Source organism: Ranitomeya imitator, chromosome 5 (assembly GCF_032444005.1).
Source record: "Ranitomeya imitator isolate aRanImi1 chromosome 5, aRanImi1.pri, whole genome shotgun sequence".
Classification (NCBI taxonomy): Eukaryota; Metazoa; Chordata; class Amphibia; order Anura; family Dendrobatidae; genus Ranitomeya; species Ranitomeya imitator.
This window is the reverse complement of record NC_091286.1, coordinates 387,868,202-387,895,709: the sequence shown is the minus strand read 5'-3', so window position 1 is coordinate 387,895,709 and position 27,508 is coordinate 387,868,202. Positions and strand designations below refer to the sequence as shown.

The following is a 27,508-nucleotide window of genomic DNA, read 5'->3' as shown; positions in this document are numbered from 1 at the left end:
ACTATGGCTGGTCCGAATAACTAAAGCAATTGTTACCATCCACCTCTCGTGTCTCCCCTTTTCCTCATAGTTTGTAAGCTTGCGAGCAGGGCCCTCATTCCTCCTGGTATCTATTTTGAACTGTGATTTCTGTTATGCTGTAATGTCTATTGTCTGTACAAGTCCAATCTATAATTTGTAAAGCGCTGCGGAATATGTTGGCGCTATATAAAATTATTATTATTATTGAGCTAAGTACAGGGCTCGTGGAAGGATGCCTCCACTGCATGTAGACAATATGATGCAGTCAAACTGCCCCTTCTTTTCCTCCACATCAAGATATGTGGGAGGGTAAGAAGTAGAGGAGGAAGATACCTGAACCTGTGCAGAGGTTGTAGTGGGGTCATTAATGAGTTTGACGGGTAAAAAGGCAGCAGTAGCACTGGACACATTGAGTTGCCACTTTTATCAGTTTTGTATCAGGCTGCATGAACCACGCACACAGATCAGTACAGACTCAGGAGAAAGTCAACGGAGGTCCTACTCAACCTAAGAGCTTTTGTTGCACAGTGTTTTGGGTGACTGGTTGGGATCTTAAGACCTGAAACCACACTTGACACAAAGCACTTCTGCAGGACTACTGTGATTTGAAATAAAAAAAAAAAAAAAAAACACACAACAAAAAACTGTTACTCTTTCAGGGTACATTCCCACAAGGCATTTCTGAAGGTGATCTACATTGGCAAGGCCACAAAAACTGCTCTAGATATTTGCAAAGGATGAAATCCACATTATCAGGACCCTTCTAAGGCCTACTTTCACATGTATGTGTTTCTGGTATGTGGGACATCCATTTTTTCCACAGAGACTGCACACATACCCATTATAACCTATGGTGATCTTCACATGGAGACATGTCCTTTTTTCCCCCTCAATACAAATCTATGGGTCCATGGCAAACACGTACAGCACATGGATGGAAAACAGGTGGAATCAGTAAGTTTTTTTTCTCCAGTAACAGTTTTATAAGGATGTGTGAAGGAGGCCTAAAAGAGTCTACCTTGTTGTAGCAGCAAAGTTCAAAATCTTTTGGACAAATGTTAATAGGGAGTGTGATACTGTACCAATAGGAACAGGTAATCTGTGGCATGATAGTGAGGGGACGGCCAGACAATTTGACACACTACCAAAACTATGGGGAATGTGAGGATCCAACAAATAAATTTCAAAAGTCAAGGCTTGCATGAATCCCAACGGGTTAATATTTTGTAGATATCGAATTCTTGCCATCAGATGCCAATTACTATGTTGAAAGAACTTTAAACTGAGATTGAACTTTTCTATAATGTTGGTGCCAAGTATTCAGCAGAGAGTTCATGATTATTTTAATAGGGAGAGAAGCTTCTGCCTGTAAGGTCTGGTGTAAATCCTGGGGCAAACCCAACATATCAAATCTTGTTTTTTCCCCAAAGACTAGTGCTGCCCTCGATACACATTCCTTATCAGCTGATCACACTCAGATTGGGGAGTCTGGATACGTATAGGTGGCTGTCGCAGATTTCTTCTGAATGCTGGTAAAGAGATCCTACAACCTTTCAGAAACATTAAAAAGGTGCTATATGCTACCTTTGGCCCATTTATTAAGTGGTCTTTCTTTTTTAATTCTTTTTATTTTTCCACAACAACTTTGCTTTTCTAGATGTTTGAGACAGATTAATCAAAAGTGACTTTTACCAAATGCAGCATTTTTTTTTGAAGCCTGTCACTCCAGTCACTCCTCCTCCACCCTCCCGGAATACAGTTTCTGGAGAAGCTTTCAATGAGGCATTTTTATGACTTTTTAAAGCATTTTCAACTTTTGGCGCAGAAAAGTCATAAAAATAAAGAGCATTTTTGTTTTTGCAATGAATTCATGAACTGCATACACTATTTTGAAGAATTTTGGGGAAATAAAAAAATAAAATAAAAAATCAGAGAATACCACAAGAAAAAAAAAAAAGAAAAAAACAAAAGTGAAGACAATAAATCACAAAATGATAAAATCGGGCCCATAATATCAAGACCTAAAAGAGAATGTGTATACATTTTGTAGAAAAATAAAAAACACTTACTTGGAGATGGGTCTGTAAGGGGAGCTAATCGAGTCTTTGGCCCAACAGAACTCAATTCCTGTTTCCAGAAATTTGGAATGTAACCTGTAAAGCCTTTAGATCCTAAAAAAAAAGCAGATAGCATAGGATAGGATGAAATTCATAGCAAATTACAAGTAAACTTACAAAGAATTGTGGAGATGATCTCAAAGGACAATGTTGGCAATAAATTTGATATATTAATTCTCAAAGACAGACAAGTCTACATTTGCCAAAAAGTACACTGCTCAAAAATTAAAGGGAACACTTAAACAACAGAATACAACTCCCAAGTAAATCAAACTTCTGTGAAACCAAACTGTCCACTTAGGAAGCAACACTGTTTGACATCAATTTCACATGCTGTTTTGATAAATGCCAATAATTTCCATCTGTTGTCTATTCCATTTGCACGACACACTCAAAGGAGTGGTTCTGCAGGTGAGGACCACAGACCACATCTCAGTACCAATGCTTTCTGGCAGTTTTGGTCACTTTTGAATGTTGGTTGTGCTTTCACACTCATGCTAGCATGAGATGGACTCTACAACCCACACAAGTGGCTCAAGTAGTGCAGCTCATCCAGGATGGCACATCCATACGAGCTGTGGCAAGAAGGTTTGCTGTGTCTGTCAACGTAGTGTCCAGAGGCTGGAGTCACTACCAGGAGACAGGCCAGTACACAAGGAGACGTGGAGGGGGCCGTAGGAGGGCAACAGCCCAGCAGCAGGACCGCTACCTCAGCCTTTGTGCAATGAGGAGCGCTGCCAGAGCCCTGCAAAATGACCTCCAGCAGGCCACAAATGTGCATGTGTCTGCACAAATGGTTAGAAACAGACTCCATGAGGATGGTCTGAGTGCCCGACGTCCACAGATGGTGGTTATGCTCACAGCCCAACACCGTGCAGGATGCTTGGCATTTGCCACAGAACACCAGGATTGGCAAATTCGCCACTGGCGCCCTGTGCTCTTCACAGATGAAAGCAGGTTCACACTGAGCATATGTGACAGACGTGATAGAGTCTGGAGACGCCGTGGAGAGCGATCAGCTGCCTGCAACATCCTTCAGCATGACCGGTTTGGCAGTGGGTCAGTAATGGTGTGGGGGGGCATTTCTTTGGAGGGCCGCACAGCCCTCCATGTGCTCGCCGGAGGTAGCCTGACTGCCATTAGGTACAGAGATGAGATCCTTAGACTCCTTGTGAGACCATATGCGGGTGCGGTTGGCCTTGGGTTCCTCCTAATGCAGGACAATGCCAGACCTCATATGGCTGGAGTGTGTCAGCAGTTCCTGCAAGATGAAGGCATTGAAGCTATGGACTGGCCCGCCCGTTCCCCAGACCTGAATCCGATTGAACACATCTGGGACATCATGTCTTGCACCATCCACCAACATCACGTTGCACCACAGACTGACCAGGAGTTGGCAGATGCTTTAGTCCAGGTCTGGGAGGAGATCCCTCAGGAGACCATCCGCTGCCTCATCAGGAGCATGCCCAGGTGTTGTAGGAAGGTCATACAGGCATGTGGAGGCCACACACACTATGAAGCATCACTTCCTTGTCTTGAGGCATTTCCACTGAAGTTGGATCAGCCTGTAACTTCATTTTCCACTTTGATTTTGAGCATCATTCCAACTCCAGACCTCCGTAGGATATTAGTTATGATTTAAGTTGATGAATTATTATTAAAAATTCTTTATTTATATAGCGCCAACATATTTCGCAGCGCTTTACATAACGTTAACAATACAATAAAGCAAAATAAGACGACCCTGCTCGTGAGCACTTACAATCTACAATGAGGTGGGGAAGATACAAAGCACAGGTGTGTATTTACAATGATGTATTTACAATGATGGTCCAGCAACATTCAGGGGGTGGGAGATAGATTGAAGTAGTGAATGGGCCACACACACACAAACTGACTGATTAGTGAACGTGATAGGCCGCTGTGAACAAATGTGTTTTGAGGGAGCGCCTAGAACTATGCAAATTGTGGATGGTCCTAATATCTTGGGGTAGAGCATTCCAGATGATTGGCACAGCATGGGAGAAGTCTTGGAGTCGGGAGTGGGAGGTACGGATTAGTACAGAGGTTAGTCTAAAGTAGTTTGCAGAGCGCAGCGGTCAGTTAGGCCAATAGACCGAAATGAGGGAGGAGATGTAACGGGGTGCCGCACTGTGGAGAGCATTGTGGGTTTAGGTTTTATTTGTTCTCAACACATTCGACTATGTAATGAATATAGATTTACAACCGGAATATTTCATTTAGTGATATCTAGAATGTGGGATTTTAGTGTTCCCTTTATTTTTTTTGAGCAGTGAATATCAATACCATGCATTATAAACACCTCATGCATAATTTAACGGTAGGCCAGAACCTGCTCTTTGCTGGTACTGTAATTCAGAGAGCATTCACCTTTATAATATGCTCAATTCGATGATTTCTTAGGAAGATGTTCGCTAACTATTGCTCACAGAAACAAAATCCAGCTTCTCACCATTGCTCACAGAGGCTGCAATAGGTTCTCACATGTTAGCATATGCATCATATTATGTTTGCATATTGTATATGGTCCAACCTTACATTAATGGTTCTTCTTTGTACTCTTCTGCTCACTCAAATGTGAAAAAAATTAAAATGCTCTCTAAAGTTTTTCTATATAAAAATGAGACAAATTCAAAATAGGGCAGTTTTCTACTTCAAGCTTTTATTGTTTATAAATAAAAAATAAGGGTTTAGAATCCCTTTTGCTGGTAACAGCAAATGGGTGGATACAGTACAGTAAGAGGGTTATTGCCGCCTTATCAAATTATCACCCATCCTCAAAATAAGTGATACATTTCCTAATCACTTGGGTGTCCGATTGCTGGCACTCACACTGGTCACGAGAATTGGACTCCATCTTGAAGACAATTTGGCTCCCATTCTGCACCTACATTAGTGCCTGCTGTACCCAAGTAAATCCGGTGGCCCACCATTCGTTAGGCAAACTCTACCGAGATTTCAAGGTTTTATTATGGGTCAAAGTCTCGGTCGGATCACACTTAGCGGATCATACTTAGTTGCAGTTCCAGGAAAGAGACGTGTAGACTGTGCGGTTGATGGAATTCCAGGACACGATGTAATCGTAAATGAAATTTATTAAATGGGTACAAGTCAAGGATAACTTCGAAGCACATTAACTTCTTCTTCAGGACAGTCATGACTTATCAGGTGTCCCGGGACCAAAGGTATGCATCGGGAAGTGGAGGATGGGGTAAAACCAAAGTATGGGCAAGAAAGGGAATTCTCACACACTCAAAACCTAGCAATAGTCACCGATAAAGCCAAACACCTTCTCCAATTACCACCAGCAACAACTTACAGCCACGCAGCAAAAGCTAGCTATTACAATATATGCCATCCAGGGTCCAGATTATATAGGAGTTGAGAGTGGCTAACAGTGCACAGCTGAGAGCCTTAGCTCAAGAAGCTCTCAACAGAGCAGAGTAACTCCTGCATTGCCCAAATAAATTTACACTGTTTAATAAGGAAAAGAAGTGCTTCTAATCCATGCAGGAGTAAAAAATCAGACGCCGCAGTCTTCTGGCTCCGTTCTGTCATGGTAAACCTGTGACAAGGACATAACCTAATAGATGCTTAGTATACCACTGGCTGTTATATATGCAGTCTTTTTGGAAAAAATTTTGGGGCGTGACCAATCAGCGACAGGCACAGTCCGGCTGCAAACTAACCCCTCCCTACTCGCCTCCAGTCAGTGCCCCCTCCATACTCCCCTCCAGTCAGCACCCACATAGCGTTTTAGCAGTCCGTTAAATGCACTGCGTTACACCGCGGTGTAATGCAGTCCATTAATGCTGCTATTAACCCTATACAGTTGTGGCCAAAAGTATTGACACCCCTGCAATTCTGTCAGATAATACTCAGTTTCTTCCTGAAAATGATTGCAATCACAAATTCTTTGGTATTATTATCTTCATTTAATTTGTCTTAAATGAAAAAACACAAAAGAGAATGAAGAAAAAAGCAAAATATTGATCATTTCACACAATACTCCAAAAATGGGCCAGACAAAAGTATTGGCACCCTCAGCCTAATACTTGGTTGCACAACCTTTAGCCAAAATAACTGCAACCAACCGCTTCCGGTAACCATCAATGAGTTTCTTACAATGCTCTGCTGGAATTTTAGACCATTCTTTGGAAAACTGCTCCAGGTCCCTGATATTTGAAGGGTGCCTTCTCCAAACTGCCATTTTTAGATCTCTCCACAGGTGTTCTATGGGATTCAGGTCTGGACTCATTGCTGGCCACCTTAGAAGTCTCCAGTGCTTTCTCTCAAACCATTTTCTAGTGCTTTTTGAAGTGTGTTTTGGGTCATTGTCCTGCTGGAAGACCCATGACCTCTGAGGGAGGCCCAGCTTTCTCACACTGGGCCCTACATTATACTGCAAAATTTGTTGGTAGTCTTCAGACTTCATAATGCCATGCACACGGTCAAGCAGTCCAGTGCCAGAGGCAGCAAAGCAACCCCAAAACATCAGGGAACCTCCACCATGTTTGACTGTAGGGACCATGTTATTTTCTTTGAATGCCTCTTTTTTTCTCCTGTAAACTCTATGTTGATGCCTTTGCCCAAAAAGCTCTACCTTTGTCTCATCTGACCAGAGAACATTCTTCCAAAACGTTTTAGGCTTTTTCAGGTAAGTTTTGGCAAACTCCAGCCTAGCATTTTTATGTCTCGGGGTAAGAAGTGGGGTCTTCCTGGGTCTCCTACCCTACAGTCCATTTTCATTCAGACGCCGACAGATAGTACGGGTTGACACTGTTGTACCCTCAGACTGCAGGGCAGCTTGAACTTGTTTGGATATTAGTCGAAGTTCTTTATCCAACATCCGCACAATCTTGCATTGAAATCTCTTGTCAATTTTTCTTTCCCGTCCACATCTAGGGAGGTTAGCCACAGTGCCATGGGCTTTAAACTTCTTGATGACACTGCGCACGGTAGACACAGGAACATTCAGGACGTTGGGAGATGGACTTGTAGCCTTGAGATTGCTCATGCTTCCTCACAATTTGGTTTCTCAAGTCCTCAGACAGTTCTTTGGTCTTCTTTCTTTTCTCCATGCTCAATGTGGTATACACAAGGACACAGGACAGAGGTTGATCCATGTCAACTGGCTGCAAGTGTGATTTAGTTATTGCCAACACCTGTTAGGTGCCACAGGTAAATTACAGGTACTGTTAATTACACAAATTAGAGAAGCATCACATGATTTTTCGAACAGTGCCAATACTTTTGTCCACCCCCTTTTTTATGTTTGGTGTAGAATTATATCCAATTTGGCTTTAGGACAATTCTTTTTGTGTTTATTCATTTAAGACAAATTAAATGAAGATCACATAGAATTTGCCTTTGCAATCATTTTCAGGAAGAAACTGAGTCTGAAAGAATTGTAGGGGTGTCAATACTTTTGGCCACAACTGTAAGTGAGAGCAACTTTTTACTATCGATGCTGCCTATGCAGCATCAATAGTAAAAACATAAGTTAAAAATAATAATAAAAAAAATCATTATATTCTTACCTTCCGGCGTCCACGGCAGCCTTTCCCACTCCTCACGACGCTCCGGTCCCAAGAATGCATTGCGGCTATGACCCCAGATGACGTAGGGGTCTCGTGAGATTGCTACATCACGGCTTATTGCCGCAAGGCATTACTGCGAATGGAGCATCGCTAAAGGCCTGGGCTGGATCCGGGGGTCGCCGGAAGGTGAGTATATAACTTTTATTTTAATTCTTTTTTTTTTTTTTTTTAACAGGGATATGGTGCCCACATTGCTATATACTGCGTGGGCTGTTATATATTATGTCGCTGTGCTATATACTACGTGGGCTGTGCAATATACTACGTGGCTGTGTTATATACGTGGGCTGTATTACATACTACGTGGGCTGTGCTATATGCTATGTGGGCTGTGAGACTCTTTCGCCCGGGGCCCTCAAAAACCTGGAGCTGGCCCTGGCTTCACTAATTGGTCGTGCCCGGCCGGCCGCGAACAATTAGCGACCGACGCAGTTCGGCCGTGAAATGGCGCGGGATTTGAACCACGCTTCGCTAATTGGTCGCGCCCGGCTGGCCGAATCCTGTGTATTCATTGCATTATTGTGAAATCTTCATAAATAAACTACATACATATTCTAGAATACCTGATGCGTTAGAATCGGGCCACCATCTAGTGTATGTATATATTATATATACCATATTTTCCGGCGTATAAGATTACTTTTTAACCCCTGAAAATCTTCTCAAAAGTCAGGGTCGTCTGATACGCTGGGTACGGTGTGTGCAGGGAGCGGCCCTGTATGGTTCCCAGGATCTGGAGGAGAGGAGACTCCTTCAGGCCCTGAGATCCATATTCATGTAAAAAAATAAATAAAAATATAAAAATAAAAAATATGGTATATAATTACCCTCCGAAGGCCCACGGTTCAAAGCGGTGCAAGCGGCGGCCTCCGTTCCTAAGGATGCATTGAGCTAAGGACCTTCGATGACGTCGCGATTATATATATATATATATATTTATTTTGGACACACCTCATTTAAAGAAGAATAAATCCCCAACAGTGTCACCAGCAAAGCACCCCAACATCATCACACCTCCTCCTCCATGCTTCACGGTGGGAACCAGGCATGTAGAGTCCATCCGTTCACCTTTTCTGCGTTGCACAAAGACACGGTGGTTGGAACCAAAGATCTCAAATTTGGACTCATCAGACCAAAGCTCAGATTTCCACTGGTCTAATGTCCATTCCTTGTTTTTTTTTTAGCCAAAACAAGTCTCTTCTGCTTGTTGCCTGTCCTTAGCAGTGGTTTCCTAGCGGCCATTTTATCATGAAGGCCTCCTGCACAAAGTCTCCTCTTAACAATTGCAGCTTTACATGAACACCCGAGCCTTACACTATGGCGGGTCCGAATAACTAAAGCAATTGTTACCATCCACCTCTCGTGTCTCCCCTTTTCCTCATAGTTTGTAAGCTTGCGAGCAGGGCCCTCATTCCTCCTGGTATCTGTTTTCAACTGTATTTCTGTTATGCTGTAATGTCTAATGTCTGTACAAGTCCCCTCTATAATTTGTAAAGCGCTGCGGAATATGTTGGCGCTATATAAATAAAAATTATTATTATTATTATGGTTATTGTTGTAGAGATGTGTCTGCTGCTAGAACTCTGTGTGGCATTGACCTGGTCTCTAATCTGAGCTGCTGTTAAAGGGCCACTATCATTTATTTATAGTTATAAACTAAAAGAGCCACCTTGTGCAGCAGTAATGCTGCATTCTAACAAGGTGGCTCTTTTAGTTTTTGGTGCAGTTATTTAAAAAATAAAGCATCTTATAATTTCGCCAAAAACAGGATTTTTGGTTGCTTACCGTAAAATCTGTTTCTTGGAGCCTCCATTGGGGGACACAGGAACCATGGGTGTATGCTGCTGCCACTAGGAGGCTGACACTATGCAAATAAAAAAGTTAGCTCCTCCTCTGCAGTGTACACCCCACTGACTGGCATAATACTCTTCAGTTAGTGAGAAAGCAGTAGGAGATAAATAACAAGGTTGAAAACCAAAACCACAAACTTGAGAACTGTAAACGTGATAACAGTCAAACGTGAGAACAGTCATAGAACATATAACCAAAACATTGGGAGGGAGCTGTGTCCCCCAATGGAGGCTCCAAGAAACAGATTTTACGGTAAGCAACCAAAAATCCTGTTTTCTTTATCGCCTCTCATTGGGGGACACAGGAACCATGGGACGTCCCAAAGCAGTCCCAAGGGCGGGTAAAACAGACTTCCATCAGGTCCGAGGACTCACCACTGCTGCCTGCAAGATCCTTCTGCCTAGGCTGGCGTCCGCCGAAGCGAAGGTATGGACCTTGTAAAATTTGGCGAACGTGTGGATGGAAGACCAGGTTGCCGCTTTGCAAAGCTGTAGGGCGGAAGCCCTGTGGTGCACCGCCCAGGAGGCGCCGACTGCCCGGGTAGAGTGAGCCTTGATCCTAGGAGGAGGCACTCTGTTCTTGACCCGGTAAGCCTCCAGAATAGCCGTTCTGATCCAGCGAGCAATAGTAGCCTTAGAAGCCGGCTGGCCTCTGCGCGAGCCATCAGGAATGACGAAAAGAGAATCCGTCTTCCGGAAAGTGGACGTTCTATCCAGATAGATCATCACTGCCCTGACAAGGTCCAGCTTGTTCAACGATCGCTCCAGAGGATGAGTCGGAGCTGGACAAAAAGAAGGTAGAACGATGTCCTCGTTGAGGTGGAATGTGGAAACCACCTTAGGAAGAAAGGAAGGCGGAGGCCTGAGGACCACCTTGTCCTGGTGGATAACCAAGAAAGGAGGTCGGCAAGAGAGCCGCCAACTCGGAGACGCGGCGGATAGAAGTGATGGCCACAAGAAAGGCCACCTTCCAAGACAGAACTGATAGGGGAACCTTTCTGAGAGGTTCAAAGGGGAAAATGCTCAGAACGTCCAGTACCAGGTTTAAATCCCATGAATCCACAGGGGCCCTGTACGGAGGGACCGCTTGGGGTACTCCTTGAAGGAAGGTCTTAACCTGTGGTCTGGAAGCTAAAGTCGTTTGAAAAAGGATGGAAAGCGCAAAAACCTGGCCCTTTAGGGAATCCAGTCCTGCCTGAAGGAAAGCCAAGATGGAAGGCAGGGAAAAGGACATAGGTGAAACGCGGCTGGACTCGCACCAACGGAAGTAAGCCTTCCAGGTACGATAGTAGATCCTGGAAGACGAAGACTTCCGAGCCTGAATCATGGTGTGAATCACCCGGGCCGAAAGGCCGGACGCTTACAACTGCGGTCTCAACAGCCACGCCGTTAAACTGAGCGACCGAGAATTCGGGTGGCAGATCGGACCCCGAGACAGCAGATTGGGCCTGTCTGGAAGGCGCCAGGGAGCGTCCGCGAGAAGGTTGATGAGCTCCGCGAACCAAGCTCTCCTGGGCCAATCCGGGGCGATTAGAATGACCGGCACCCCTTCCGCTTTGATCTTTTTCAGCAGTTTGGGAAGCAAGGGAAGGGGTGGGAACAGGTAGGGCAGCACGAACTGTGACCAAGGAATGGCCAGAGCGTCGACGCCCGCTGCGAGAGGATCGCGAGACTTGGAGACAAACCGCGGAACCTTCCTGTTCATTCGAGACGCCGTGAGGTCCACGTCCGGAGTCCCCCATCGAAGGCAAATCTGACGTAAGACCTCCGGATGTAAGGACCATTCCCCTGCCGCGAGACCCTCGCGGCTGAGGAAGTCGGCGGCCCAATTGTCCACGCCAGGGATATGCACCGCGGATATCACCGGAACCGTTGCCTCTGCCCAAAGGAGGATCTTGGATACCTCGGCCAAGGAGCTCCGAGTTCCCCCCTGATGGTTGACATATGCCACCGCCGTGGCATTGTCCGTCTGGATTCGGATAGGAAGGCCCCTGAGAATCCTTTCCCAGTGACGAAGGGACAGAAAAATGGCCCGGATCTCGAGGACATTGATCGGCAAGGTTGACTCTTGCGCCGACCAGCGGCCCCGTACAGTCAGGTGACGAAACACTGCACCCCAGCTGAGCAGGCTGGCATCCGTCGTCACCACTTGCCAGTGAACTGGAAGGAAGGAGATGACGTGAGCCACCAGTTGAGAGACCGTTTGACTCGGGGAGAGAGTCGGATCGGGCGGTCCAGGGAGAAGACAGACCTGTTCCCCTGAGACAGGATGGCTTGCTGAAGAGGTCGAGAGTGAAAATGGGCGAAGGGAATCGCTACCAATGTTGCTACCATCCTCCCCAAAACCTTCATGGCCGATTGGAAGGAGGGAGACCGAGGGCCCTGGAGAACGCGTATGTCCCGACGAAGAATGGATCTCTTGTCTTCGGGAAGAAAGATCTTGGTCTGACGAGTGTCGAAGAGCATGCCCAGAAAGATGATGCGCTGAGAAGGAATAAGGCAGGACTTCTTCCGGTTGACCAGCCACCCGAAACGGGCTAGGGTGTCGGAATCGGTGATGTCCGGGGAATATTGGGACATGGAGGTAGGCGTCCTGAATGTCTATGGAACACAGAAATTCCTGAGCCTCCATAGAAGCAAGGACCGGACTTCTGAGCACGCTTGTGTGCTAGGATCATGGTCCTGCTGTCGGATCTATGAGGATACGGGTGGCAGTACACGCCGTACTCATAGTCCGCATTGTGGGAGTACAGGTGTGACTGTTCACCCTGTATCCCTTCCGAGGAAACCTGAAAAGAAACGACGCACATTGAGGTAGATAAGGGTCTAATGAAAGACCCGTGTCCACCTCCTACTGACACTAAGCTAAACTGAAGAGTATTATGCCAGTCGGTGGGGTGTACACTGCAGAGGAGGAGCTAACTTTTTTATTTGCATAGTGTCAGCCTCCTAGTGGCAGCAGCATACACCCATGGTTCCTGTGTCCCCAATGAGAGGCGATGAAGAAATACCTTTCTTTAGACAGGGAGGCAGGTCTTAACCCCCCTGTTGCAAACGCCACACTGCAGTCACTCAAATCTTCTTCGGCACCGGGCGCCGCCCCCTCCGCGCTGCTTTCCAATTAAATCCGGCGCCTGCGCTGTTTAGTACTGGCTGGGGCAGGCGCAGTGAGCTCTGGCCGTCTGACCTCACATGCAGTCTTGCAGACTGCGCCTGTGCAGCCAGTACTAAACAGCGCAGGTGCCGGATTTCATTGGAAATCAGTGCGGAGGGGGCGGCGCCGAAGAAGATTTGAGTGACGGCAGTGTGGCGTGTGCAGCAGGGGGGTTAAGAACTGCCTCCCTGTCTAAAGAAAGGTATTTTGGCGAAATTATAAAACGATTTATTTTGGCAATAACTGCACCAAAAACTAAAAGAGCCACCTTGTTAGAATGCAGCATTACTGCTGCACAAGGTGGCTCTTTTAGTTTATAACGGCTGGAGGGGGTGACAGAGTCCCTTTAACCTGAGGCTGGTGACTCAGATAAATTTATCCTCAGAAGCAGAGGTGACTCTTGGTCTTCCTTTCCTGGGGCGGTCCTCAAGTGAGCCAGTTTCTTTGTAGCGCTTGATGGTGTTTGGCACTGCACTTGGGGACACTTTCAAAGTTTTCCCAATTTTTCAGACTGACTGACCTTCATTTCATAAAGTAATGATGGCCACTCGTTTTTCTTTACTTAGAATTTGTATTATATCAAGAAAAAAGCAGCTAACGGTCTATTCAGTAGGGCTATCAGCTGTGTATCCACCAGACTTCTTACAACACAACTGATGGTCCCAACACCATTTATAAGGCAAGAAATCCCACTTATTAAACCTGACAGGGCACACCTGTGAAGTGAAAACCATTCCCGGTGACTACCTCTTGAAGCTCATCAAGAGAATTCCAAGAGTGTGCAAAGCAGTCAAAGCAAAAGGTGGCTACTTTGAAGAACCTAGAATGTAAGACATATTTTCAGTTGTTTCACACTTTTTTGTTAAGTATATAATTCCACATGTGTTAATTCATAGCGTGAATTGAATGTGAATGTACAATTTTCATAGTTATGAAAATACAGAAAAATCTTTAAATGAGAAGGTTTGTCCAAACTTTTGGTCTGTACTGTACACACTGCTCAAAAAAACAAAGGGAACAGGCTGATCCAACTTCAGTGGAAATACCTCAAGACAAGGAAATGATGCTTCACAGTGTGTGTGGCCTCCACGTGCCTGTATGACCTCCCTACAATGCCTGGGCATGCTCCTGATGAGGCGGCGGATGGTCTCCTGAGGGATCTGCTCCCAGACCTGGACTAAAGCATCCGCCAACTCCTGTACAGTCTGTGGTGCAACGTGATGTTGGTGGATGGTGCGAGACATGATGTCCCAGATGTGTTCAAGCGGATTCAGGTCTGGGAACTGGCAGGCCAGTCCATAGCTTCAATGCCTTCATCTTGCAGGAACTGCTGACACACTCCAGCCACATGAGGTCTGGCATTGTCCTGCATTAGGAGGAACCCAAGGCCAACCGCACCAGTATATGGTCTCACAAGGGGGCTGAGGATCTCATCTCGGTACCTAATGTCAGTCAGGCTACCTCTGAAGAGCACATGGAGGGCTGTGCGGCCCTCCAAAGAAATGCCACCCCACGCCATTACTAACCCACTGCCAAACCGGTCATGCTGAAGGATGTTGCAGGCAGCCGATCGCTCTCCACAGCGTCTCCAGACTCTGTCACGTCTGTCACATGTGCTCAGTGTGAACCTGCTTTCATCTGTGAAGAGCACAGGGCCCCAATGGCAAATTTGCCAATCCTGGTGTTCTTTGGCAAATGCCAAGCGTCCTGCGCGGTGTTGGGCTGTGAGCACAATCCCCATCTGTGGACGTCAGGCACTCAGACCATCCTCATGGAGTCGGTCTAACCGTTTGTGCAGACATATGCACATTTGTGGCCTGCTGGAGGTCATTTTGCAGGGCTCTGGCAGTGCTCCTCCTGTTTCTCCTTGCACAAAGTAAGTCCTGCTGCTGGGCTGTTGCCCCCATATGCCCCCCTCCACGTCTCCTGGTGTACGGGCTAGCAACTCCAGCCTCTGAACACTACGCTGACAGACACAGCAAACCTTCTTGCCACAGCTCACATGGATGTGCCATCCTGGATGAGCTGCACTACCTGAGCCACTTGTGTGGGTTGTAGAATCCGTCTCATGCTAGCATGAGTGTGAAAGCACAACCAACATTCAAAAGTGACCAAAACATCAGCCAGAAAGCATTGGTACTGAGATGTGGTCTGTGGTCCCCACCTGCAGAACCACTCCTTTATTGAGTGTGTCTTGATAATTGCCAATAATTTCCATCTGTTGTCTATTCCATTTGCACAACAACATGTGAAATTAATCAAACAGTGTTGCTTCCTAAGTGCACAGCTTGATGTCACAAAAGTTTGATTTACTTGGAGTTATATTCTGTTGTTTAAGTGTTCCTTTCATTTTTTTGACCAGTGTGTGTGTGTGTGTGTGTGTGTGTGTGTGTGTGTGTGTGTGTGTGTGTGTGTGTGTGTGTGTGTGTGTGTGTGATTATATATATATCTCTCCATCCATATATATATCCATCGGTATACTAAGCATTTGTTAGGTTATGTCCTGAAGAAGTTAAGGAAAACTTCGTTGACTTGTAATTGTAAATTAAAATTTATTAAATGGCTACATCTTGTCCTGGAATTCCATCAACAGCGCCGGGTACACACATCTTTCCTAGAACAGCATTATTTTGGTCTGACGACAGAATGGGTCTTTTGCTAATTGAAATTGTGCACCCATACAAGGCGAGTGTATACTTTCTCATAACTGGTAAATAGAGAACAAAGGCAAGACCCTATTTTCCACTTGTTTTGCTCCCAAGGTTTTCCACTACACACTTAGTTGGAAGCACTGCTCATTTATCTCACTTTTAGATAAGCCAATACGACATCTTAGTGGGTCAGGAATCAGGGGAACGAAAAGTGCTCACACAGACAGTAAAAGAAGCAATTTCAGGGGACTATGCAGCTTCATTACATGTCAACTTTCATAAACTCAGCCAATAGCAGCTGTTCTTCATTGTGTGACTCGTGATGGTGGCCTCCAGCACTTTGTTAAAACAGTCTTCAGCACATGTCAGTGGTACAAAAAGTTAGTTCTGACAGGAAGAAGCTGATCAGACACTAAAAAAGAGTTTTCCCATGAACAGGAGTTCATTTTAATCAATAGATCTTGGAATAATAACAAAATCCACAATTGAATGTGTTTAAATAAAATGTCCCTGTGCTGAGATAATCTTATAAATGTGCCCCTGCTGTGTACTGTGTAATGGCTGTGTCTGACCGTGCAGGAACATGGTCTGATCATACTACAGCTCCTGGGCAGAGGAGGAAGGAAAAGAGTATGCAGACATTACAGCAGGGGATCACAGCTGATCCTTTCTTTGAAGTAAAACATGGTTTAACCCCTTCCCGACCCATGACGCCACGTAGGCGTCATGAAAGTCGGTGCCAATCCGACCCATGACGCCTATGTGGCGTCATGGAATGATCGCGTCCCTGCAGATCGGGTGAAAGGGTTAACTCCCATTTCACCCGATCTGCAGGGACAGGGGGAGTGGTAGTTTAGCCCAGGGGGGGTGGCTTCACCCCCCCGAGGCTACGATCGCTCTGATTGGCAGTTGAAAGTGAAACTACCAATCAGAGCGATTTGTAATATTTCACCTATTCTAACTGATGAAATATTACAATCCAGCCATGGCCGATGCTGCAATATCATCGGCCATGGCTGGAAATACTAATGTGCCCCCACCCCACCGATCTGTCCGGTACACTGCACCGGCTCCCCTCCGTCCTGTGCTCTGCTCCCCCCGTGGTCTTGTCCATTCCCCCCGTGCTCCAATCACCCCCCCCCCCCCGTGCTGTGATCCACCCCCCCCGTGCTCCGTTCCACCCCCCCGCGCTCCGTTCCACCCCCCCATGCTCCGACCCCCCCCGTGCTCCCCCCCACCCCATCATACTTACCGATCCTGCCGGGGTCCATCCGTCTTCTCCCTGGGGGCCGCCATCTTCCAAAATGGCTGGCAGATTCGTTCCAAAGTGCATTTTGATCACTGAGATATAATCTATCACAGTGATCAAAATAAGAAAAATACTAAATGACCCCCCCCCCCCCCCCCCGTCACCCCCATAGGTAGGGACAATAAAAAAAAAATAAAAAATTTTTTCCCACTAAGGTTACAATAGGGCTAGGGTTTCGGTATGTGCACACGTATTCTGTTCCTCTGCGGATTTTTCCGCTGCGGATTTGATAAATCCGCAGTGCTAAACCACTGCGGATTTACCGCGGTTTTACAACTGCGATTTTCTATTGGAGCAGTTGTAAAACCGCTGCGGAATCCGCAGAAAGAAGTGACATGCTGCAGAATGTAAACCGCTGCGTTTCCGTGCAGTTTTTCTGCAGCATGGGAAACTGCTGCGGATCCGCAGCGTTTTCCGCAGTGTGTGCACATACCTTTAGAATTAGGCTATGTGCACACGGTGCGGATTTGGCTGCGTATCCGCAGCGGATTGGCCGCTGCGGATTCGCAGCAGTGTTCCATCAGGTTTACAGTACCATGTAAACCTATGGAAAACCAAATCCGCTGTGCCCATGGTGCGTAAAATACCGCGCGGAAACGCTGCGTTGTATTTTCCGCAGCATGTCAATTCTTTGTGCGGATTCCGCAGCGTTTTACACCTGTTCCTCAATAGGAATCCGCAGGTGAAATCTGCACAAAACACTGGAAATCCGCGGTAAATCCACAGGTAAAATGCAGTGCCTTTTACCCGCGGATTTTTCAAAAATGATGCTGAAAAATCTCACACGAATCCGCAACGTGGGCACATAGCCTTAGGGTTAGGGTTGGAATTAGTGTTGTGGTTAGGGTTGTGATTAGAGTTATGGCTACAGTTGGGATTAGGGTTAGGGGTGTGGGGGGGTTAGTGTCGGAGTTAGAATTGAGGGGTTTCCACTGTTTAGGCATATCAGGGGTCTCCAAACGCAACATGGCGCCACCATTGATTCCAGCCAATCTTTTATTCAAAAAGTCAAATGGTGCTCCCTCACTTCCGAGCCCCGACGTGCGCCCAAACAGTGGTTTACCCCCACATATGGGGTACCATCATACTCAGGACAAACTGCGCAACAATTACTGGGGTCCAATTTATCCTGTTACCCTTGTGAAAATAAAAAAATGCTTGCTAAAACATCATTTTTGAGGAAATAAAACGTATTTATTATTTTCACGGCTCTGCATTATAAACTTCTGTGAAGCACTTGGGGGTTCAAAGTGCTCACCACACATCTAGATAAGTTCCTTTCGGGGTCTAGTTTCCAAAATGGGGTCACTTGTGGGGGGTTTCTACTGTTTAGCCACATCAGTGGCTCTGCAAACGCAACGTGATGCCCGCAGAGCATTCCATCAAAGTCTACATTTCAAAACGTCACTACTTCACTTCCGAGCCCCGGCATGTGCCCAAACAGTGGTTTACCCCCACATATGGGGTATCAGCGTACTCAGGAGAAACTGGACAACAACTTTTGGGGTCCAATTTCTCCTATTACCCTTGGCAAAATAGGAAATTCCAGGCTAAAAAATCATTTTTGAGGAAAGAAAAATAATTTTTTATTTTCATGGCTCTGCGTTATAAACTTCTGTGAAGCAACTGGGGGTTTAAAGTGCTCAATATGCATCTAGATAAGTTCCTTGGGGGGGTCTAGTTTCCAAAATGGGGTCACTTGTGGGGGAGCTCCAATGTTTAGGCACACAGGGGCTCTCCAAACGCGACATGTGTCCGCTAACAATTGGAGCTAATTTTCCATTCAAAAAGTCAAATGGCGCGCCTTCCCTTCCGAGCCCTGCCGTGTGCCCAAACAGTGGTTTACCCCCACATATGAGGTATCGGCGTACTCGGGAGAAATTGCCCAACAAATTTTATGATCCATTTTATCCTATTGCCCATGTGAAAATAAAAAAAATTGAGGCGAAAAGAATTTTTTTGTGAAAAAAAAAAGTACTTTTTCATTTTTACAGATCAATTTGTGAAGCACCTGAGGGTTTAAAGTGGTCACTAGGCATCTAGATAAGTTCCTTGGGGCGTCTAGTTTCCAAAATGGGGTCACTTGTGGGGGAGCTCCAATTTTTAGGCACACAGGGGCTCTCCAAACGTGACATGGTGTCCGCTAAAGAGTGGAGCCAATTTTTCATTCAAAAAGTCAAATGGCGCTCCTTCCCTTCCAAGCCCTGCCGTGCGCCCAAACAGTGGTTTACCCCCACATATGAGGTATCAGCGTACTCAGGACAAATTGGACAACTTTCGTGGTTCAGTTTCTCCTTTTACCATTGGGAAAATAAAAAAATTGTTGCTAAAAGATAATTTTTGTGACTTCTATGTTGCTTCTGCTGCTGTGAAGTACCTGAAGGGTTAATAAACTTCTTGAATGTGGTTTTGAGTACCTTGAGGGGTGCATTTTTTAGAATGGTGTCACTTTTGGGTATTTTCAGCCATATAGACCCCTCAAACTGACTTCAAATGTGAGGTGTTCCCTAAAAAAATAGGGATTTTTGTGTGTACTCACCGTAAAATCCTTTTCTCCGATCCACTCATTGGGGGACACAGGACCATGGGTGTTATGCTGCTGTCACTAGGAGGCTGACACTAAGCTGAGACAAAAAAAGGTTAGCTCCTCCCCTGCAGTATACACCCTCATGCTGGCTTCCAGAGACCCAGTTCAGTGCAAAAGCAGTAGGATAATAACAAAATATCAAGTAACATTAGAGTATAACATGTCAACAAAACAGTCAAAAACTAAGAAAGGTAACGAGCCATAAGGCTACCAGGGTGGGTGCTGTGTCCCCCAATGAGTGGCTCGGAGAAAAGGATTTTACGGTGAGTACACACAAAAATCCCTATTTCTCCTTCGCCACTTTGGGGGACACAGGACCATGGGACGTCCCAAAGCAGTCCCTGGGAGGAAAACAATACAACCAAATAACTCCGTGTACCATCTGACTACAAATGCGCAACGGCCGCTTGCAGAATACGTCTGCCAAGGGCCGCGTCCGCGGAGGAGTGAATGTGGACATTGTAGTGCTTTGTGAAAGTATGCAGGCTGGACCACGTAGCAGCCTTGCACACCTGCTCCGCTGTAGCCTGGTGCCGGATGGCCCAGGAAGCACCCATCGACCGAGTGGAGTGTGCTCTAATCCCCGCCGGGATAGGACTGCCCCTGACCAGATAGGACTCCTGGATAGCAGATCGAATCCATCTGGCTATCGTGGCTTTAGACGCAGCCAAACCCTTTCTGTGACCCTCCGGGAGTACGAAAAGGGCGTCCGATTTTCTGAAATGAGCCGTTCTGGAAATGTACCTCCTAAGAGCCCGTACCACGTCCAGGGTATGAAGGGCTTTTTCAACTCTGTTTTGGCTGTGGGCAAAAAGAGGGAAGAATGATGTCCTCGTTAAGGTGAATAGATGATACCACCTTAGGAAGAAAGACCGGAGAAGGGCATAGGACTACCTTGTCCTGATGGAAGGCAAGAAAAGGAGCCCGGCAGGATAAAGCGGCCAATTCTGAGACCCGTCTGATAGACGTTACGGCTACGAGGAAGGCAACCTTCCAGGAGAGGACAGAAAGCGGAACGTCCTGAAGGGGTTCAAATGGAGGTTCCTGAAGAACCCCCAGGACCAAGTTGAGATCCCAGGTCTCTAACGGCATTCTGTAGGGGGGTACCACATGGGAGACCCCCTGAATGAAAGTCTTGACTTGAAGGTTGGCAGCGATCCTGCGTTGGAACAACACGGATAACGCTGAGATCTAACCTTTGAGGGAACTCCGTGCCAAGCCAGAATCCAACCCGGACTGAAGGAAATCCAAGATGCAAGGGATTGAGAAGACTAGCGGAGGGTGACCTCGGAGCCTGCACCATGAGAAGGTCTTCCAGGCGCGGTGGTAAATGGAAGCGGAAGACGCCCTGCGAGCGCTTAGTATGGTGGGAATGACCTGCTGAGAGAAACCAGCTCGAGTTAGAATCCAGGTTTCAACAGCCACGCCGTTAAACGTAGGGACCCTGAGCTCTGGTGGCAGATCGGTCCTTGGCGAAGCAGGTCTGGGCGGTCTGGTAACCGCCAGGGGACGTCGGCTACGAGCTGAATGAGCTCCGCGAACCAAGCGCGACGTGGCCAATCTGGGGCGACCAGAATGACCGGAACTCCCTCCGTCTTGATCTTTCGGATCACCTTCGGCAGTAAGGGAAGTGGAGGAAACATATGGGAGTTGGAACGGATTCCAAGGGAATATCAGCGCGTCCACTCCGATGGCCTGAGGATCCCGAGAACGCGCAAAGAAGTTGTGGACCTTGGCGTTCAATCTGGACGCCATCAGATCCACATCCGGGGTCCCCCAGCGAAGGCAGATCTGTCGAAAAACCTCTGGATGGAGTTCCCACTCCCCCGAGGCAAGGCCCTGGCGGCTCAGAAAGTCCGCCGCCCAGTTTTCGACTCCCGGAATGTGCACCGCGGAAATGGTGGAATGGTTGGTTTCGGCCCAACGAAGAATGTGGGAGACCTCCTGAATCGCCGCCCTGCCGCGGGTACCCCCCTGGTGGTTGATGTAAGCCACTGCTGTGACGTTGTCCGATTGGACTCGTATCGGGTGACCCGCAAGCAGGGCGTGAAAGCGACTCAGAGCAAGCCTGATCGCACGAATCTCCAGAATGTTGATAGGGAGCCTCGACTCCCGAACAGTCCAACCGCCCTGGGCAGAGTGGTGAAGAAACACCGCACCCCAGCCGAGGAGACTGGCGTCGGTAGTTAGCACTAACCAGCGGATCGGGAGAAAGTACCCAGGGTCCACCATACAAGAGATTGTCTGACCCGCGGAGACAACGGGCAAGGATGGTCGAGAGATGAGAGACTCCTGTCCCAATTGTCCAGCAGAGCCTGCTGCAAGGGACGGAGATGGAGTTGAGCGAAAGGCACCGCTTCGATTGCTGCGACCATTTTGCCCAGGATCTTCATAGCGAACCGAATGGGCCGCGGGCGAGGATGGCAGAGAGTCCGGGCTCCTTGCTGAAGCACTTGGACCTTGGACCAAGGAAGCAAGACCCAGAAAGGAGATGCGTCGGGCAGGAACGGGAGAGGACTTGCTCAAGTTGATCAACCAGCCCAGGCGTGAAAGGGAATCCAAGGTAATGTGGACGCTTGCCTCGCAGGCCTGATAAGACAGACCCTTTATGAGGAGGTCGTCCAAGTAAGGTAAGACGACCACTCCTCGCGAATGAAGAATGGCCATGACGGCCGCCATGACCTTTGTGAATACCCTGGGTGCCGTGGCAAGACCGAAGGGTAAGGCCGTGAACTGGAAATGGTCCTCTAGAACGGCAAAGCGGAGGAACCTTTGATGTGGCGGGAATATTGGAATGTGAAGATTAGACATCAAGGATGCCTATCGATGCCAAGAATTCCCCTCTTTCCATCGAGAAGATGACCGACCTGAGCGATTCCATCCTGAAGTGTCGTACTTTTACGGACTTGTTCAGGAGCTTCAGATCCAAAATTGGGCGCACTTTCCCGTCCTTCTTTGGCACGACGAAGAGGTTTGAGTAGAAACCTTTGAACTTCAGCGTGTTCCGGAACCGGAACAATGACCCCGCTCTGGCGGAGGGAGTGAATGGCGCAAAGGAGGGCGCGAGATTGAGCTCCCGAACTGGGGAGACGAGAGGGAAAAAACAGAGTTGGAGGGGGAGCGGAGAACTATTTTGTAGCCAGACGACACCAGATCCTTGACCCATTCGTCGTGAACGACTGAGAGCCAGGCTTGCTGAAAAAGAAGTAGGCGTCCGCCTACTCTGGTGGTATCGACTGGTGCCGTTCCCGAGTCATTGAGAAGGGAATCTGGGAGGTCTGGAACCTCTGGTCCTGGGCTGCCTAGGCTTTCCTCGCCAGGACGGATTCGGCCTGAAAGAGGGACGAACGTCTCTGTCTGAGCGAGCGGATCGGTCCGATCTGGAGAAACCGGCAGGATTGGACCAGGCTGGGCTGGTACGAAAGGGCCGAAAACGAAAATATGGCTGGCGCTGGAAGGCCGCCTTGGGCCTCTGTTGTGGAAGGAACTTGCTCTTTCCCCCTGTAGCGTCGGAAATAAGCTGGTCTAGCTTTTCACCAAAAAGACACCCGCTCTGAAAAGGGAGAGAAATCAGAGCTTTTTTAGAGGAGGAATCTGCGCGCCACTCTCTGAGCCAAATAGCCCTTCGGATAGTGATGGCGTTTGAGGCCGCCAAGGCTGCGCAATTCGCTGCATCGAGAGATGCGTACATCACGTAATCACCAGCCATGGCAATCTGTTTAGCAAGGTCCGCCATTTCAGCCGGGAGATCCTGTTCATGAATGGATTTCGCTAGAGCATCCGCCCAGGAAACCATTGCCTTGGCCACCCAAGCCGCGGCGAAGGAGGGAGATAGGGAAGAACCTGAGGCTTCGTACACTGAGCGAGCTAGGGAATCTAGCTGGCGTTCAGTGGGACTCTTAATCGTAGCTCCCTCCGGAACGGATAGGAGCGTTTTGGAAGCAAGGCGCGAAACCGGAGGATCTACTAGTGGGGGATCCGTCCAGTCTTTCACGAGATCTGCTGAAAAAGGATACTTCGATACCAGGTCCTTTTTTCCCCGTGAAACGCTTATCCGGACGCTCCCTGTGTCGCCTGACTATCTCAAGAAGATCTGGGTGAGAGGCGAAAGTCTTACGAGAACGTTTGGTTCTGGTAAAGGAGACTGCGTGGTCCGGAGCAGCATTAGAGTCATCGTCCACTTTAAGTGCGTGATTGACTGCTACATTGAGGGAGTCAACCGTAGATCTAAACTCCGGAGCCTCCGGGTCTAAGGATACATCAGACTCATATTCAGAGTCGTGAACGCTGCGAGCCCCCAAAGAGGGTGAGCGAGAGGTGGAGCTGCCAGAAGCTGAGTGGCGAGGTGAGTGCTCAGGAGAGGTAGTGCGGATCCGTTTTCTGGATGACCGTGCCTCTTTCCGGAGAGAGCGGCCCCTGCTGGCCGACGATTCCCGTGATACGGAGGGATCTCTTAACACCTGTAACGGATTGCTCCGTTCCCCAGGAGGGTTCTGAATGGATTTGATGGCATTGGCTAAAAAGTTCACGGACTGCGAAAGCGACGCGACCCACGCGGGGGGACTAGGTACACCGGAGTCGGTGGCGGTGGAGGGCTCCTGGGCACATGGGGCATCGCAGGCTGAGCAGAGGGGGGAGCTCTGAGGCCGAGGAAGTGGAGCCTGGCAGGTGGTACACGCAGAAAAAAAAGGTAGTATGCACCTTAGAAGACTTTTTAGACTTTGACTGGAACATGGTGTACCCTAATGTAAGAATAGACCAGGGTCTAAATCTAAGGAAGCGAGGGCGGCGCTGCAGGGGAGAACCTGACGTGGTCTCCTTACCCGAGGTCCTGTGTCCCGCAGAGAGAGAGGAGAGGCGGCGGTGACAGACGGAGAAAACGCTGCACGTGCGGCTGGAGAGCAGGAGCCTGCGGCGTGCAGAGGAACGATCCAAGATGGCCGCCGAGAATGGGAAGAGGAGATCTCGCAGAGAGCGAGAAGCGCCAGGACCAAGGGGCGGCGCCGCATAATGACGCGTAATGGGGGCGGAGCCTATCGGGATGCGGCCTGTGCTAGGCCGAAGCCGGGGACTAAATTTTCAGCTTCGGCCCGGCGCGCGCCCGGAATATAAGGGGCCCAGAAAAAAAAGTGTGCCCCCCCCCCCCCCCCGAGACACTTACCCCGATGAAGCTGCAAGGCCTGAGGTGATGAGGTGAGGAGTGCCTTGGGTGAAAGACAGGGACGGTGCAGGGTTGGGAAGCCTCCATCCACCAACCCCTGAAGGGGGTGGAGAGGAACCGTCCACCACCTGTATCAGCCGCATAAACAGTGGTGATGCAGTGTGGGCGGCACGGACGCCACAGGTAATAGAGCCTCTGTACAGCCGAGGGTGAAACCTGGTGGACAGGGCAGATGTCCGGCAATAAAAGGCCTGGCTGCAGAGGAGGATACTGGAGGTAAAACATCAGTGCTCGTCTGTACTTAGAGGGGAGATCGGTGCCCGGGAAAAGGCCCGTCGCCCAAAAGGGTCAGCTCAAGCAGTGGCTCCCACGTCGCAGGAGAGGATACGGAGAGGTGAAACTCCCGTGCTCGCCTGTTCTTGGTTCGGGGGAGATCGGAACATGAAAGAATCCGTCGCCCCCTTCGTCCGGAATAGAAAGATTAAAAATCAGTGTGCCTCCTACGGACACTAAGCTTGAACTGGGTCTCTGGAAGCCAGCATGAGGGTGTATACTGCAGGGGAGGAGCTAACCTTTTTTTGTCTCAGCTTAGTGTCAGCCTCCTAGTGACAGCAGCATAACACCCATGGTCCTGTGTCCCCCAATGTGGCGAAGGAGAAAAATGGTTTTGTAAATTTCGTTGTAAAAACGAGAAATCGCTGGTCAAATTTTAACCCTTATAACTTCCTATCAAAAAAAATGTTGTTTCCAAAATTGTGCTGATGTAAAGTATACATGTGGGAAATGTTATTTATTAACTATTTTGTGTCACACAACTCTCTGGTTTAACAGAATAAAAATTCAAAATGTGAAAATTTTCAAAATTTTCGCCAAATTTCCGTTTTTATCACAAATAAACACAGAATTTATTGACCTAAATTTACCACTAACATGAAGCCCAATATGTCACGAAAAAACAATCTCAGAACCGCTAGGATCCGTTGAAGCGTTCCTGAGTTATTACCTCATAAAAGGACACTGGTCAGAATTGCAAAAAACGGCAAGGTCTTTAAGGTCAAAATAGGCTGGGTCATGAAGGGGTTAAAAATAGGTAGGGAAATTTTTTTTTTTTTTTTTGAGTAAAACAATCAGCTGTGATCCCCTGTTGTCCTGTCTGTATACTCCTTGCATCCTCCCCTGCCCAGGAGATGTGGTATGAACAGCCCATGTTCCTGCCTGATCAGACACATCCATTACACAGCACACAGCAGGGGCACATTTATAAGATAATCACAGAACAGGGACATTTTATTTAAACACATCCAATTGTGAAAAATTATTATTTAAAGATCTATTGAATAAATTTAAATTTTATTCGTGGGACAACCCTTTAAGTGCTTTGTGCAGTGAGTCAATAGTATTCAGCCAAAATAGGATGGACTAAAGATCAGTGTAACCCAGGAGTCAGACCTGGTCCAGCCAATCAGCAGGTTATCACTTATGATGATGGTAGATGGAAGATGGGAATAACCCTTTAAATTTTTCATTAAGGATAATATAAAATCAGACTTTACCTGCTGGCACAGCAAGAGGGTTAATTGGCCGTCTAATATTTGGCCATTGGTTAAAAGAATTTAATCCATCATGATGATTAGGTCCAGCACTGTTCTTAATAGATATGCCTAACAAAAAAAAAAAAAAAAGTTAATTATTGAAATAATTTATTACATACAAATCAGATTACAGTGTCACTTTCTAAACTTGTATTTTTATAACAACTAAGTTGTTTTTTTTTACTTGATTATTGATCCACCTTTGCAAAGTTATTAATCTTTGGAGGAGAAGAGCAGAGAAGCAGAGGAGTCTATATGACAGAAAAGACACCAAAGTGACACCATTCTAACCTGCACACCTCAAGGTGCTCAAAACAACATTCAAGAAGTGTATTAACCCTTCAGATGATTCACAGGAATTTTTGGAATGTGGGAGAAAAAAAAAAATGAACATTTAACTTTTTTCACAAAAATGTTACTTTGGACCCATATTTTTTTCTTTAACAAGGGTAACAGGAAAAAAAAAAAAGAACCCTAAACTTAGTTGTGCAATTTCTCCCGAGCATGTAGATACACCATATGTGGGGGAAAAACACTGGGCAACAGCAGGGATCGGAAAGGAAGGAGCATCATTTGATTTTTTGAACTCAAAAGGTTGTAATTATTAGCGAACACCAAGTCCCATTTGGAGAGCCCCTGATGGGCCTACAGTGGAACCTTCCCCCCCCCCCCTCCCCCCATTTTGGAAACGACTCTTCAAGGAATGTATTTAAATATGAGGTGATTCAGGCGAAACCCCCGAGGGATCCATTCACTATAATGAGGCAGCGGAGTTACTCTGGACTCGGTCTGGCCGCTGTTCAGTGTTGTCCTTCTCAAAATTGCACAAAACTGCAGCAGACTGCACTTTTTTGCACGCCTAAAAAGAGACACCGCCGGATCATAGGCCAGAGGGCATCCAGAGTGCCTCAATCTGCCTCATTATAGGGAATCTTCCGTGTAAATCTCTGAAATACGTAATTCAGATGGAAACCCCAGTGTAAGCACTCAGCGTAGAGCACATTATAAATGTGCGCAAAGCCTGTGATGTTTGGGAAGCAGATTGAGCAAATCAACAGTAGGTGAAGAACTGGTTTTATTTATTTTTTACTCCATTCCTTGTGCGGTATAAGTGATTAGGTGACTTTATTCTTTGGGTCCGTGCAATTACAGGGATATCAAATTTAGATCGGGTTTTTAGGTTTGGCTGCTGTCACACACTAAAAGATGCTTTTTATTGCAAAAACTAGTGATGTGAGAGTTTGTTTTGTGTGGGACGAGTTGACGTTTTTATTGGTACCATTTTCGGACACGACTTTTCGATGCTTTCTATTCCGATTTTTGGGAGGCATAATGATCAAAAACCAGTTTTTCTTTTAAGTTCGTTCCTCGTGTGGTAAAATTGATAATGCAGAGTTATTCTTCAGGTCAATAAGATTACAGCGATACCACATTTCTATACTTTT

The 27,508-nt window shown here is 47.2% G+C and overlaps 1 protein-coding gene across 4 annotated transcripts in view; it reads right to left on the bottom strand.

The window, feature by feature from the left end:
- CILK1 (ciliogenesis associated kinase 1) overlaps positions 1–27,508 on the bottom strand; it is a 107,171-nt gene that overhangs the window by 5,770 nt on the left and 73,893 nt on the right. For 3 of the 4 annotated variants that reach the window (XM_069726798.1, XM_069726799.1, XM_069726797.1), the window contains exons 12-13: positions 26,025–26,132; positions 2,091–2,192 (exon numbers count right to left, since the gene is read on the bottom strand). In XM_069726798.1, the coding sequence (XP_069582899.1) occupies positions 2,091–2,192; positions 26,025–26,132 (210 nt within the window). Of the gene's footprint in view, positions 1–2,090; positions 2,193–26,024; positions 26,133–27,508 lie in introns of those variants that run through there. The other variant, XR_011312427.1, reaches the window with a different exon arrangement.